At 51.3% G+C, this 12,973-nt stretch overlaps 1 gene segment (V, D, J or C); it reads right to left on the bottom strand.

The window, feature by feature from the left end:
• LOC122440814 overlaps nucleotides 1-9,840 on the bottom strand; it is a 44,688-nt gene extending 34,848 nt beyond the window's left edge. The window contains 1 exon segment of the V gene segment in view: nucleotides 9,763-9,840. Within this exon segment, the coding sequence occupies nucleotides 9,763-9,817 (55 nt within the window).
• Nucleotides 9,841-12,973: the final 3,133 nt, after the last annotated feature.

Consider the following 12,973-nt stretch of genomic DNA (forward strand, 5'->3'; position numbering starts at 1 on the left):
AGGACATGGAAGCAACTAGATGCCATCAGCAGACGAATGGATAAGAAAGCCATGGTACATAGACACAATGGAATATTACTCAGCCATTAAAAAGAATACATTTGAATCAGTTCTAATGAGATGGATAAAACTGGAGCCCATTATACAGAGTGATGTAAGCCAGAAAGATAAACACCAATACAGATACCAATGCATATATATGGAATATAGAAAGATGGCAACGATTACCCTATATGCAAGACAGAAAAAGAGACACAGATGTATAGAAGAGACTTCTGCACTCTACGGGAGAAGGCGAGGGTGGGATGATCTGAGAGAACAGCATTGAATCATGTATATTATCAAGTGTGAAACAAATCGCCAGTCCAGGTTGGATGCATGAGACAAGTGCTCGGGGCTGGTGCACTGGGATGACCCAGAGGGATGGAATGGGGAGGGATGTGGGAGGGGGGTCCAGATGGGGAACACATGTAAATCCATGGCTGATTCATGTCAATGTATGGCAAGAACCACTACAATATTGTAAAGTAATTAGCCTCCACCTAATAAAAATAAATGAAAAAAAAGAGTCAACTTCCCCCAAAGTGGTTTTGAAATTACACCCTTCAGGCTGTGTCTGGATGGGAAACAACAGCCAACTGTACCTTACCCTGTAGTGTATGTGAGTGTTACACAGTGGATGTGTGAGTTTGAGATTTTAAATGAACCAAAATGTGTTCACGGGTTAGTAAAAGTCTAAGGTCATCACTTAAAATAGATGCCTAAATTTAACTGAAGATGTTGTTGTTAAATCACTAAGTTGTGTCCAACTCTGCTTGTGTTTTAATTTTGCATTGTCATGACACAATTTCTACAACATAATTTTCCTTGTAGCCTGTGTTCTTTAAACAAGATAATTTTAAAGACTTTCTGACACGTATGGCATCTCCACTGAGGGATTTTTACATCGTAGCCAGACATTCTATCTGTGAAAACAGGGCAAGACTGAGTTATCAGAGCCATGGGTCGGTCTCAGATCTGAGATGAGGGACAGGACACAACACGGCAGGTCGTTGTTGTCAGGATACTCAGACGTGACCATAGGGAGCAAACCTGACTTAGACATGGTCCAGTAGGAGCAGCAGTGATCGCCCCAGGGGCAGAGCCCCAGGAGAGCCTCTGCTTTCCCAGCCGAGGGCCCCAACAGCTTCTCTGCTCACTGTGCATAAAATCAATCCCACAGCAGCTGAGCACAGGCACTCCTCAGCCAGGAATCATTTCCCAGGTCTCAGGACCAGGGTTTCTCTCCCCACCTGATTCCTCACTTGATGGCACATAGGACAGTGTGTGAGGTTTCAGGGGCTAAATCAGCCACACGAGGGATTCAAAATCCCCTGGGACACAAGGGGAACCTGGGGAGGAGCACGGAGGGGAAAGCTGGGGTCACACCTGAGAGCCAGAGCCCTGAGGCTTCTCGGGAAAGGAAGGTTAGAGAGGTTCAAGGAGGGGCCGAGGAAGTGAGTGTAAAGTTCAGGAAGATTTGGAAACATGTCCATGATCATCTGATAGAGTGAACTGGATCATCACCATGGAGGTCAACACTGTAGGTCTGTAGAAAGAGAGAGGCCCAGGATCAGGAGGAAAGTCATGAATGAGGGGAGCAGGAGGGCAGGCTCTTAGCAAAGAGATGAGGAGGAGGAAGAGCAGGCTGAGCAGAGCTGGAGGGGTGCAGGGGGTGGGCTCCGGGGGCTCCTCCCCTCCTCTGTTTCTGAGAAGAGGGTGGGGACTGATGACCACCTCACCCCTTCAACCTCCAATTCTGGGTGCTCGGCTCCATGTGCAGCATCACTCCCAGGAGGAGCCCTGCGGGCCACGGCTCAGAGTTTGTCCCCTGAGAGGAAGCACCTGCTGTCACGTCCAACTCAGGCCACTGAGCCCGGTGCAGGGCCAGGTCAAAGGACCACGTGGGTGTGTTGAGATTTTGCCAGTTCTGAGCTGATAAACAGCGCCCCTGTGATGAACTCTGCAATGTTCATGGTGTTGAAAGTGTGAGCAAGGTGCTGCTCAGTTGCTTGGTTCTCAATCCTGTCTGACTCTTGGGACCCCATGGACTGTCTCCCGCCAGGCGCCTCTGACCATGGGATTCTCCAGGTAAGAACATTGAATTGGGTTACCATTTCTTGCTCCAGAGGATCTTCCCAGCCCAGGGATAGAACCCACATCTCTTATGTCTTTTGCATTGGTAGGCGGTTCCTTACCACTAGTGACACCTAGGATGCCTTGTGAGGAAGGAGGGGCGGCCTTTTATCCCCCTCACCAAATACGTTACCAATGAACAGATAAATGAGTTAAATAATAAATATTACATATCTTTGATACTATACAGAGAACTTTTTAATTTTCAACCATTGTATTTTCAGGTTATTCTAACAAGCTTGTTCTCCTGATTCCTTTTTTTCCCCTTCCATTTATATCCTTTTCCTTTGGACCCAAGAGTTTTTGTATTTGCTCACCAGATAGATTTGATGATTTGTCCGTAAAAATATCTGTCACCTGATTTCATCATCTGAGGCATCTCAGCATTGCAGTTTATGCTGTCTCACCTCCCTTCAATATTTAGTTTCCCGGTTCTTGATCGAAGTGACAATTTTTACTGGATCCTGGAGTGTGTGGAAATTACTTGAAGAAACTCTGAATTCCATTTCCTTTTCCTTTAACAGAAGATCCTTCTGTGGCGGAAGGACAGGGATGTGTGTTCACTGCCCACTGACCCAGCAAGGGCGGCACTGATCCCCCTGCTCTGTGCTGCTGACTCCGACCTGGGAACCGGGGGCAACTGCTGTCAGCAGCTCCTTCATCCAGGGCGTGTGTGACCACCTCTTTGAAATGCTGCCCAGGGGAGGGGAGTCGAGCTGACGGGGCAGCTGTGCTGAGTCAGGGGACACTCAGTCTGCTGGGTTCCATGCTCTCAGGGACTCCAGGAAGGGAGGGGCAAACGCCTTGACCTGGGAGCCCCATGGCTGTGAGGGAAGCAGAATTTTGTCTCTTTCCACTCTGGCCTGAAGCACTGAGGAAACTTTCAAGCCATCAGCCCATGAGAAACAATAATAATCAGTGTCGTCCTCAGCCTGAACTGAAGTGGTCAGAGAGGCCGACTTGCCACACTTGGATCCAGAGAATCAATGGGAACCCTGAGGGTTGTTTGCTGTTTTCATAGATCAGAGGTGTGGGGGACGATCCTGGGAGCTGTTGGTTCAGCTGACATAATTACACCCAGTGTTGCTCCTGTTTCCCGTACAAGAGATGGTGACCCTCTGTCCCAAAGTCCTGGACACGGAGGGCGGCTGATTGAGCACAGTCTGGGCCCATGAGCCTGGAAGGGGGAGAGACAGAGATGGTGACTGTGGGCTTCAGGAAGGAGAGGAGGGAGAAGGGACATGTGTTTTCCCAGGGCACTTCCCCTGTCCCCCCATCCAGTCACCTGTGCAGAGAGCAACCAGGGTGAGGAGCAGAGGGGACCAGGCCATGATGGACATGGTCAGGGTGTCCTGCCTTCTATGGCCCCACAGCTGAGCAGAGACACAACATACCTCTCCTTCCCCTCTTCATGCTCTGAAAGGGGAGGATCCTTTCATGAAAATGACCCACCGTCCCCAAACAATTTTCTGATGCCTCCCTGGGCCCTGGGTCAGGCCCCTGTGCCTGAGGGTGGCCAGTGGGCTCACTGGGGCAGGGCTGTGGGGGGCCTAGGGTTGGGAGGTCACACTGGGGGCCAGGAGCAGAGGCCACCAGGCAGCGCCAGGGTCCCAGCGCCCATCCCCCAACCACCCTCAGGCTCGGCCCCCGCGCGCCCCCTGGTGTCCAGGCCCAGGCACACATCCTGCGACCTGGTGACCAGAGCCCTTGGGGCAGACCCTGGCCCTGCTCTGTGCTCTGTTTCATTCTTGCCTTCTGGGCGGGCTTCCGTTCTGTGTCCCCTGAGACCTCAGGGCCGTCTGTGGGCTCCCCTCAGACCCTCAGGGTGAGTCTGTACATGGCGCCCTCACAGCTCAGGGTCAGGACTGAGGAGACGTCAGGCACACGTATTCCTTTAAGTCAGGGTCAGGTCAGGACAGTGATGACCCCGTGGATGCAGCCTCCTGACTGCGCAGGACGCGGGTGCTTTCTCCTTCGTTAGAAATGAAACAGTGCCTTACACACGCACACAGACACACGCAGATTGCTTTGAGGTGCTCTCCCAGTGAACTATAAGCATTTTGTTTTTATACTCCGTGACCCCACTGTAGTAGTTCCTGGTCTCCTCTTTCCTATGTAAGTTAAATAAAACATTTGCCAAGTGTTCACTCCCTATTGGCTTGGGAATCAGAAGCTGCCTTCCTGAGTGAGGCTAACTCTGCTCCCAGCTCCCAGGATGCAGAAGAGAAGGTGACTGGGGGGGACCATCTGTGTCCAGATGCTCGGATCATGATCACCCCCATCCTCATCTTTCATCCAAGGTTAGGAGCCCGCAGTCATCAAGGAACCTGAGTGACCATATCTGGAGCCAAAAGACCGATCCCGGATCCTGAGGGTTGGGGACCAGCAGGCCTCATGGTTTGAGGTCTCTGGCTGGGACCTGTTGGTTCCCGGACACCTCACACCACCAGCTCTGCTGCTCTTTCCAGGACTGGAGGACCTGAGCACTGAACTGGACAATGGGCCCGGCTGACGCAGCGCAGACTGTGCTCAGGACTCTGTGCTCAGCGGGGAGGGGACAGGTGGCACGTCACTGCTGCACAGCCTGACTCTGAGCAGGCAGAGTGACCCTTCTGTGGTGTCAGGATCAATCACCCTTCCTTCTGACATCTAAGGGCTCTGCCCCGTCCCCTCTGCTCATACCCGCTCCTACTTCTCAAGGGAAAGCAGGTATAAGGAAGCAGCACTATAAATCATGAAGGGCTTGCACTATCTGCCTACTCAATGCCTTCGTGGAAGAAAATATTTCACTCCTGTTCAAATTTTCTTTTGTATTTCTACTGAAAGTTTATCGTTGCCATACAAACATGGTCAAAGTTTATGCTTTTAATTTTACAGCTGGAAACAGATTAACAAACACTTTTTTTAATTGTTTTTATTAGTTGGAGGCTAACTACTTTACAATATTGTAATTGTTTTTGCCATACATTGACATGAATCAGCCATGGACTTACATGCATTCCCCATCCTGATCCCCCCTCCATCCGCCCTCCCCACCCCATCCCCCTGGGTCTTCCCAGTGCACCAGCCCTGAGCACTTGTCTCATGCATCCAACCTGGGCTGGTGATCTGTTTCACACTTGATAATATACATGTTTCGATGCTGTTCTCCCAAAACATCCCATCCTCGCCTTCTGCCACAGAGTCCAAAATTCTGTTCTGTACATCTCTAACACACACTGTGAACTACTTTTCAGTTCAGTTCAGTCCCTCAGTCGTGTACGACTCTTTGTGACCCCTTGAATCACACACACCAGGCCTCCCTGTCCATCAACCACCTCCCGGAGTTTACCCAAACTCATGTCCATCCAGTTGGTGATGCCATCCAGCCATCTCATCCTCTGTCGTCCCCATCTCCTCCTGCCCTCAATCCTTCCAAGCACCAGGGTCTCTTTCAGTGAGTCAGGTCTTCGCATCAGGTGGCCAACGGATTGGAGTTTCAGCTTCAGCATCAGTCCTTCCAATGAACACCCAGGACTGATCTCCTTTAGGATGGACTGGTTGGATCTCCTCACAGTCCAAGGGACTCTCAGGAGTCTTCTCCAACACCACAGTTAAGAACCATCAATTCGTCTGTGCTCAGCTTTCTTCACAGTCCAACTCTCACATCCATACATGACCACTGGAAAAACCATAGCCTTGACTAGATGGACCTTTGTTAGCAAATGAATGTCTTTGTTTTTTAATACGCTATCTAGGTTGGTCATAACTTTCCTTCCAAGGAGTAAGCGTCTTTTAATTTCATGGCTGCAAGCACCATCTGTAATGAGTTTCGTTTATATAATTTTAAAATTCTATAGTACTTTTAATAATTGTGAACTTGAAGGTTTTTGTATTCATTCTCATTGATTTTCAGCATAATTAATTCTCATATTAATTCTTCATTTCAAAATATTTTCACATATTTTTTAACTTCTATTATTGATTTGCCAAACTTACATGGAACTGAAGGTCTAGGAAAAACATTCCCCTACCGGGTGCGTGCATGACTCCACGTAACCCCACTAGACCAGGCTGTCAGCACCCCATATGTTTCAGGGCATCTTCACTTTCTGGGACCAGCAAAAGCAGCTGTGGAGAAAATCTATGAGTGTGTGTGTGATTGGTGGGGGGTTTGGTGGGGGTGGTCCTTGTTTTCTCTATTCAGAGTTTACGGGTGTGGTTCCATTTTAAGCCTTGGAAATGCCACCTTGAATTTCAGGATCCCTGAAATCACGCTGACACCCTCTTCTGTTAGAGCAGCACCCAAGTCATAATTCTCACCAACAGGTTGCAGGTCACAAAGGCACTCTTGGTGGAAAGGTGACCCCAGGTGCCCACTGCAGGGGAATCTCAGAACTCCCGCGCTCCTGGAGTTCAAGAACCTCTTGCTGCACCTCCCCTTCTCAGACATATCAGATTATCTGGGACTAGAGGAGGTTGGTTCCAGGACTGTTTTTTCCTCTATGTCTTTTCTCATAGTTTCTATTTCTTTGCTAGAACTTCCTCCCTTGTGCTTCATGGCAGGTGATGACCGTGTTTGCAGGGAGAATTGTGATCCATTTGGGAATGATTGCTATCTTTTGATTATTGGAGTATAGCTGCTTTACAACGATACTGTGGTGTTAGAGAAGACTCTTGAGAGCCCCTTGGACAGCAAGGAGAACAAAGCAGTCAATCTTTAAGGAAATCAACCCTAAATACTCCTGAAAGGACAATGCTAAAGCTGAGGCTGCAATACTTTGGCCACCTATGCGAACAGCCGACTCATTGGAAAAGACCTTGATGCTGGGAAAGACTGAGGGCAGGAGGAGAAAGGGATGACAGAGGATGAGATGGTTGGATGGCACCACCAACTCAATGGACTTGAACTTGGGCAAACACCAGGAGATGGTGAGGGACAGAAAGCCCGGCGTGTACAGTGCATGGGGTCACACAGAGTCAGACACGACTTTGTGACTGAAGAGCAGCAAGCTGCGTTCCACTGTTGTCCTCTGTTCAGTGACTGTATCTTAGTGACACTCAGTGTTTGGAACTAAAGCCTGGGGTATCTGCTCACTGTGTCTGTGGTTGCTCTTGCATGCTTGTCATTTTCAGTGCACAGACTTCTGATCTTCCTCAGATTTGTCTTAGAGTGTTTTATATTGATTGCACCATACACGTTAGTGTTTTTATTTTTACAAACTAGAGATTCATTACTGAACTACAAAATACAATTCACTTCTGCATGTTGACTTTTATATCACAAAATCCCAAGTGAAACACTCACAGAAGCCTGTCTTATTGACCCCTTGATCCTGATTTGGGCCTGGCCAGAAACCACCTCTTCTCGGCTCAACCATGGTCTCCACTGAAAGGTTTTTATCTTAACAAGCTATGTTTGTCCAAGAAAACTGCATTGAATAACAGTATTTTAGCAATCTAAAAGCTGAATTGAAGCAAAAGATACAATATTATGAAATCTGCAGGTTGGAGGAAAATAAGTTCCTTGTCTAACATCTGACAATTGAAGTCACCCCCTGAACTAGACTTCCTCCCAGCCACGAGCAGGCGTGAGTGGAGGTTTTCCTCTCACTTCCTCCCTGGTCTGAAGGGCCGTGTAAGCATTAGTGCCGCCATGCCCCACAGCACAGAGTCGGCCTCGGCCTCGGGCTGCAACCCAGAGACGAGCAGGAGCCCTTCGTTGGCTGAGGCGTGTTTGGATCCAGAGAATCTGCTGGGGACTCCAGAACCTCGGTTCTTATGGGAGTCTGACTTGACCCTCAGGAGGTACCATGGAGGGCTTCCTGGCTTCTGCTGGAACCAAGATAAGGAGAAATCACCAATATTGTAGCCACTGCTCAGGGTGCAGGAGAGTCTGGCTGACGCTCCTGGAGACGCAGAGAGGGAGGCGGGCTGAGTCAGCACAGGCTGGAAGAGGGAGCCTCCTCTTCTCCCCCAGCCTCTGCGGGAGGAGGGGCTGCCAAGCAAATAGGGCTCCACCCAGGGCCCGCCCAGCCCCTCCTGGAGCCCTGGTGGTGGAGCTCAGCTCACAGCCCAGACTAGGGAGCCCCTGGGAGGAAGCCCCTGCTGAGACCACATAGGTCCCTGCTCAGGGGTCTCTGCAGCCAGAGAGGACGCACCGCTGCGTTCCCTCAGGAGCACAGGCCCCTAGGCCAGCTCCTAGAGTAAGGGGTGTTCCCTGAGCAGCTGAGCAGGGACCCCAGGGCACTCCCAGCGCTCCCCCTACTGGTAACATGTGAGAGAAAGCTCGCAGAAAAGGGGGATGACATTCATACTGCTCTGAACAAGTATAGCACTGGCTCTAGTAGAGAAAAGATTTAAAAACAGGCTGAAACGCTTAGGAAAAAAAATAACACTTTATCATGAAATTATTCCACAAAAAGACACAATGTATTCTTATTTACCATATGTAACATACTTCAGCAATTACTTGCTTCCCACTGATTTTTTTGTCTACATATTTTTTTAACATTGAATAACATGAAAAATTTGTGGTTCTTTGAGGAAGTAGTTAAAGTGTCATACATACAACTCATACATAAAACACATAAAAGGGAAATTTACAGGACTTCCCTTGTGTCCAGTGTTTAAGGTTCTAGTTGCCAATGGTGGAGACATGGGTTCAGTACCTGGTCCGGGAAGAGTCCACATTTCACGGAATGACTAAGCAGCAGCCTGGGCCTCAGCTCAGCCCTGTGATGGCCAAGGAGCCCCAGCGCTAGCCATGAGACCAGGAAACAGAGCAGGGATCCCCAAGGGTCCACTACTACCATCAATGCAGAGAGCTGTTGGGACCAGGACACTTACTGGACGATGATGCCTCCTGAATCAGACCCAGCTCCACTCTGTTTCTCTGATTCTGACCTGAACCATCATGGACTCTGACCCCAGGGCCTCGGGCATTCAGGACTTTGCGCTCAATTTTAGATAATCAAACACTATGTGGTTGCCAGAGAAAAGTCTTGGTGTCGGGGCAGAATTAAGATGATCTGAACAGATTTTCAGGACCCAGTTCCAGGTGTGGGGCTCAGACCCCAGTTTTAAATCAAAGAAACAACAGAAGTGTCTGCATTGGCAGAAGATGCTTCAGCCCCGAGAGGCCCATGTCTGGAGCAGAGCAGGTTTTTGTCTCATTTCCCCCCTGCCTGGACCACTGTGCCATCATTGCTGCTAGTGTCATAAGCTGCCCAGTAATAATCCACCTCGTCCTCAGCCTGCAGTGAACTGATGGTCAGGGTGGCTGTGTTCCCATACCTGGAACAGGAGAATCGGTCGGGGACCCCTGAGACTTGACTGGTTTCACCATAGATGAGGGTTCTGGGGCCTGATCCTGGGATCAGTTGGTACCAGCTACCATAACCACGCCCGATGTGGTTGCTGCTCCCAGTGCAGGAGATGGTGACTGTCTGGCCCAGGGACCCGGACATGGAGGGCGGCTGAGTCAGCACAGCCTGCACCCAGGATCCTGGAAGGGGGAGAGACAGAGATGGTGAGTCTGGGGTCCGAGTAGGGAGCACGACCCGTGTGGCTTCCCATGGCCCTTCCCCTGTCCCCCCATCCAGTCACCTGTGCAGAGAGCGACCAGGGTGAGGAGCAGAGGGGACCAGGCCATGGTGGACATGGTCAGGACATCCTGCCTTCTGTGGCCCCACAGCTGAGCAGAGCATCCCCACACCAATCCTTCCCCTCTTCATACTCTGAGAGGGGCAGGGTCCGTTCATGCAGAGACCCCCCTCCCAGCTCTCTGATCCCTCCCTGGGCCCCGGGTCAGGTCGCTGTGCCTGAGCATGGTGAGCGGGTGGGCAGAACAGGGTTGTGTGGGGCCCAGGGGTGGGAGGTCACAGCAGGGAGCCCTGAGCTGAAGCCACCGTGCAGTGCCTGGAGCCTGGGCGCAGCGCTCCCAACCCACCAACCCTCAAGAACGGCCCCCGAGCGCCCCCTGGTGTCCAGCCCGCGATCCTTATCCTGGGACCTGGGGACCAGAGCCCTCAGGGACGGCTCCTGCCCGCCGGTCGGTGCACTGTCCCCTCCTTAGGGAAATACCCCACTTCTGTCCCCTGAGCCTCAGGGCTTTCTGGGAGCTCCCCTCGGACCCTTCAGGGGGAGTCTGTTATGGCGCCCTGTCTGCGCAGGGGTCAGGAGTGAGAAGGCGTCTCGGACACAAACTCCTCTCAGTTCAGGACCAGGTCAGGGCAGAGACATCCCGGAGAGTCCCTTCCCCTCGGTGGGCTCCCTGTCTGGTGGGGAGTGTCCGCCTCCCTCTGTGTGTCCCCTCAGCCCTGAGGAGGAAGGGTCTCTTCCCTCTGGAGGGAGGGAGGGTGGGGAAGAGGCCTGGAGTGTGACCCTGGACTCCTAAATGCCCGGAGCTTTGCTGTGCGTGCGTCTTTCCACACACCGGACCCCGTCCCGTGTCCTGTCCTATGAAGGGACCCATTCTGGGTGTCTCTCCTGCAGGCACAGGGCACAGAAGGCTGCGATCTTCTGACAGAGCAACCATTTTCATGATGGAGGCCATCTCATGCCGGGGTTGAGGCAGAAGGAGGAGCCCGGGATTGGGTAGGAAAGCCATGAATCATAAGAGGAGGGGAGGAGCCCTGAGGAAAGAGTTGAGGAGCCAGAGGAGGCAGGGGGAGCTGAGGGACTGAGGGGGCTCGGCTCTGGGGGCTCCTCCCCTCTCTGCTCCTGGGAAACGGGGTAGAGTCTGATGACCCTGAACAGGACGCCCTCTAATTTTGGGTCCTCAGCTCTTTTAAAGCTTCATTCCCAGAGCTTGAGGGGTCGGGTCTCTAAGTCTGTCTCCTGAGAGGAAGCACCTGCTGAGACCTCCAACTCAGACCAGTGATCCGGGGACAAGCCCAGGTCAGGGGACCATCTGGTGTGTTCAGGTTCCGCCAGTTCTGAGGGCGTGCACCGCGCCCCCTGGTGACGCACTCGGGGAATGTCCACGGTGGGAAAATGTGAGGAAGGAAGGAGCTGCACTTTTCTGTTAGTTCAGTTCTGTCGCTCAGTCCTGTTCGATTTTCTGTGACTGCATGGACCGCAGCTCGCCAGGCCTCCCTGTCCATCACCAACTCCCGGAGTCCACCAAAACCCATGTCCATTGAGTCGGTGATGCCATCCAACCATCTCATCCTCTGTTGTCCCCTTCTCCTCCTGTCCTCAAGCTTTCCCAGCATCAGGATCTTTTCAAATGAGTCCTCTCTTCGCATCAGGTGGCCAAAGTATTGGAGCTTCAGCTTCAACATCAGTCCTTCCAATGAACACCCAGGACTGATCTCCTTTAGGATGGACTGGTTAGATCTCCTTGCACTCCAAGGGACTCTCAAGAATCCTCTCCAGCACCACAGTTCAAAAGCATCAATTCTTTGGCACTCAGTTTTCTTTATAGTCCAACTCTCACATCCAAACAAGACTTCTGGAAAAACCATAGCCTTGACTAGACAGACCTTTGTTGACAAAATAATAACTCTGCGTTTCAATATGCTGTCTAGGGTGGTCATAACTTTCCTTCCAAGGACTAAGCGTCTTTTAATGTCATGGCTGCAATCACCATCTGCAGTGATTTTGGAGCCCAGAAAAATAAAGTCAGCCACTGTTTCCACTGTTTCCCCATCTATTTACCATGAAGTGATGGGACCAGAATCCATGATCTTAGTTTTCTGAATGTTGAGCTTTAAGCCAACATTTTCACTCTCCTCTTTCACTTTCATCAAGAGGCTTTTTAGTGCCTCTTCATTTTCTGCCATAAGGGTGGTGTCATCTGCATATCTGAGGTTATTGATATTTCTCCTGGCAATCTTGATTCCAGCTTGTGCTTCCTCCAGCTGCCCTTTTATCTCCCAACTAATAGCCCATCAGTGAGGGGTGTGTATCCTCTGCCCATTGACTCAGCAACTGGGTGCCCTGACCCATTACTCTGTCTCTGACTCTGACCTGGGCACCTGGGGCAACTCCTGCCAGCAGCTCCTTCCACCCAGGGTTTTGAGACCAGTCCTCGTAGGGCTGCTGCCCTCACGGAGGGGAGCCAGGCTGAGGGCGCTGCCGTGCTGTAGAGCGTGATGCTCAGCTCCCTGGACTCCGAGGACTTGGGGACCCCAGGGAGGGAGGGGGTGATCGAAGTGCCAACCACCGGCCCCCACCTCACATTCGGCACTGATGACCCAGGTGGGGTCAAGGCCCAGGTCTTCCTGGCCCCACAGTCACCAGCAGAGGGGACAGGGGTGGACACGAGCCTGCTTTCCCCCTCACTCAGTCTTCCCTTGCTGCTCCATCTCCCCACGCACGGTTTATGGGAGCAGGGCCTGGGGGGCGTTCCACCTGCTGAGGAGCCCAGCCATGACCTGGCATCCAGGCACCCAGGGAGTCAGCGGAGGGTGTGGGGATTTTTGGAGCCATTTCTGAATAAGGTTTTCCAGGAGCATAAGTCCTCCCATGAGCCTCGAGGTGTGTCCTTAGACAGCACAGGTTTGGGAAAATCCCTCCCAACTTCCAGTCTTATGTTTAAATAAAGACACAGTTTTCCCCACGGCTTCAGATGTGAATTGCATTTCTGGGGTTTTGGATTTATCAAAATCCAAAAACTGGGAGTGAATGTGTCATGGGGAATTAACATGACTGGGCTGAATTCTAAGACAATTCTCAGGGGTTATTTCACAATACAGACAAAGACATACATCTGGAACTTTGATGTTCCTAAATATTTGGGGAGAGGGGCAGTTTCTTGTTAACCACAGATTCCTGCCACCAACAAAAGTTGTGATTCAGGAGCTCTAGTTGG

This window comes from Cervus canadensis, chromosome 1, assembly GCF_019320065.1.
Source record: "Cervus canadensis isolate Bull #8, Minnesota chromosome 1, ASM1932006v1, whole genome shotgun sequence".
NCBI lineage: Eukaryota > Metazoa > Chordata > Mammalia > Artiodactyla > Cervidae > Cervus > Cervus canadensis.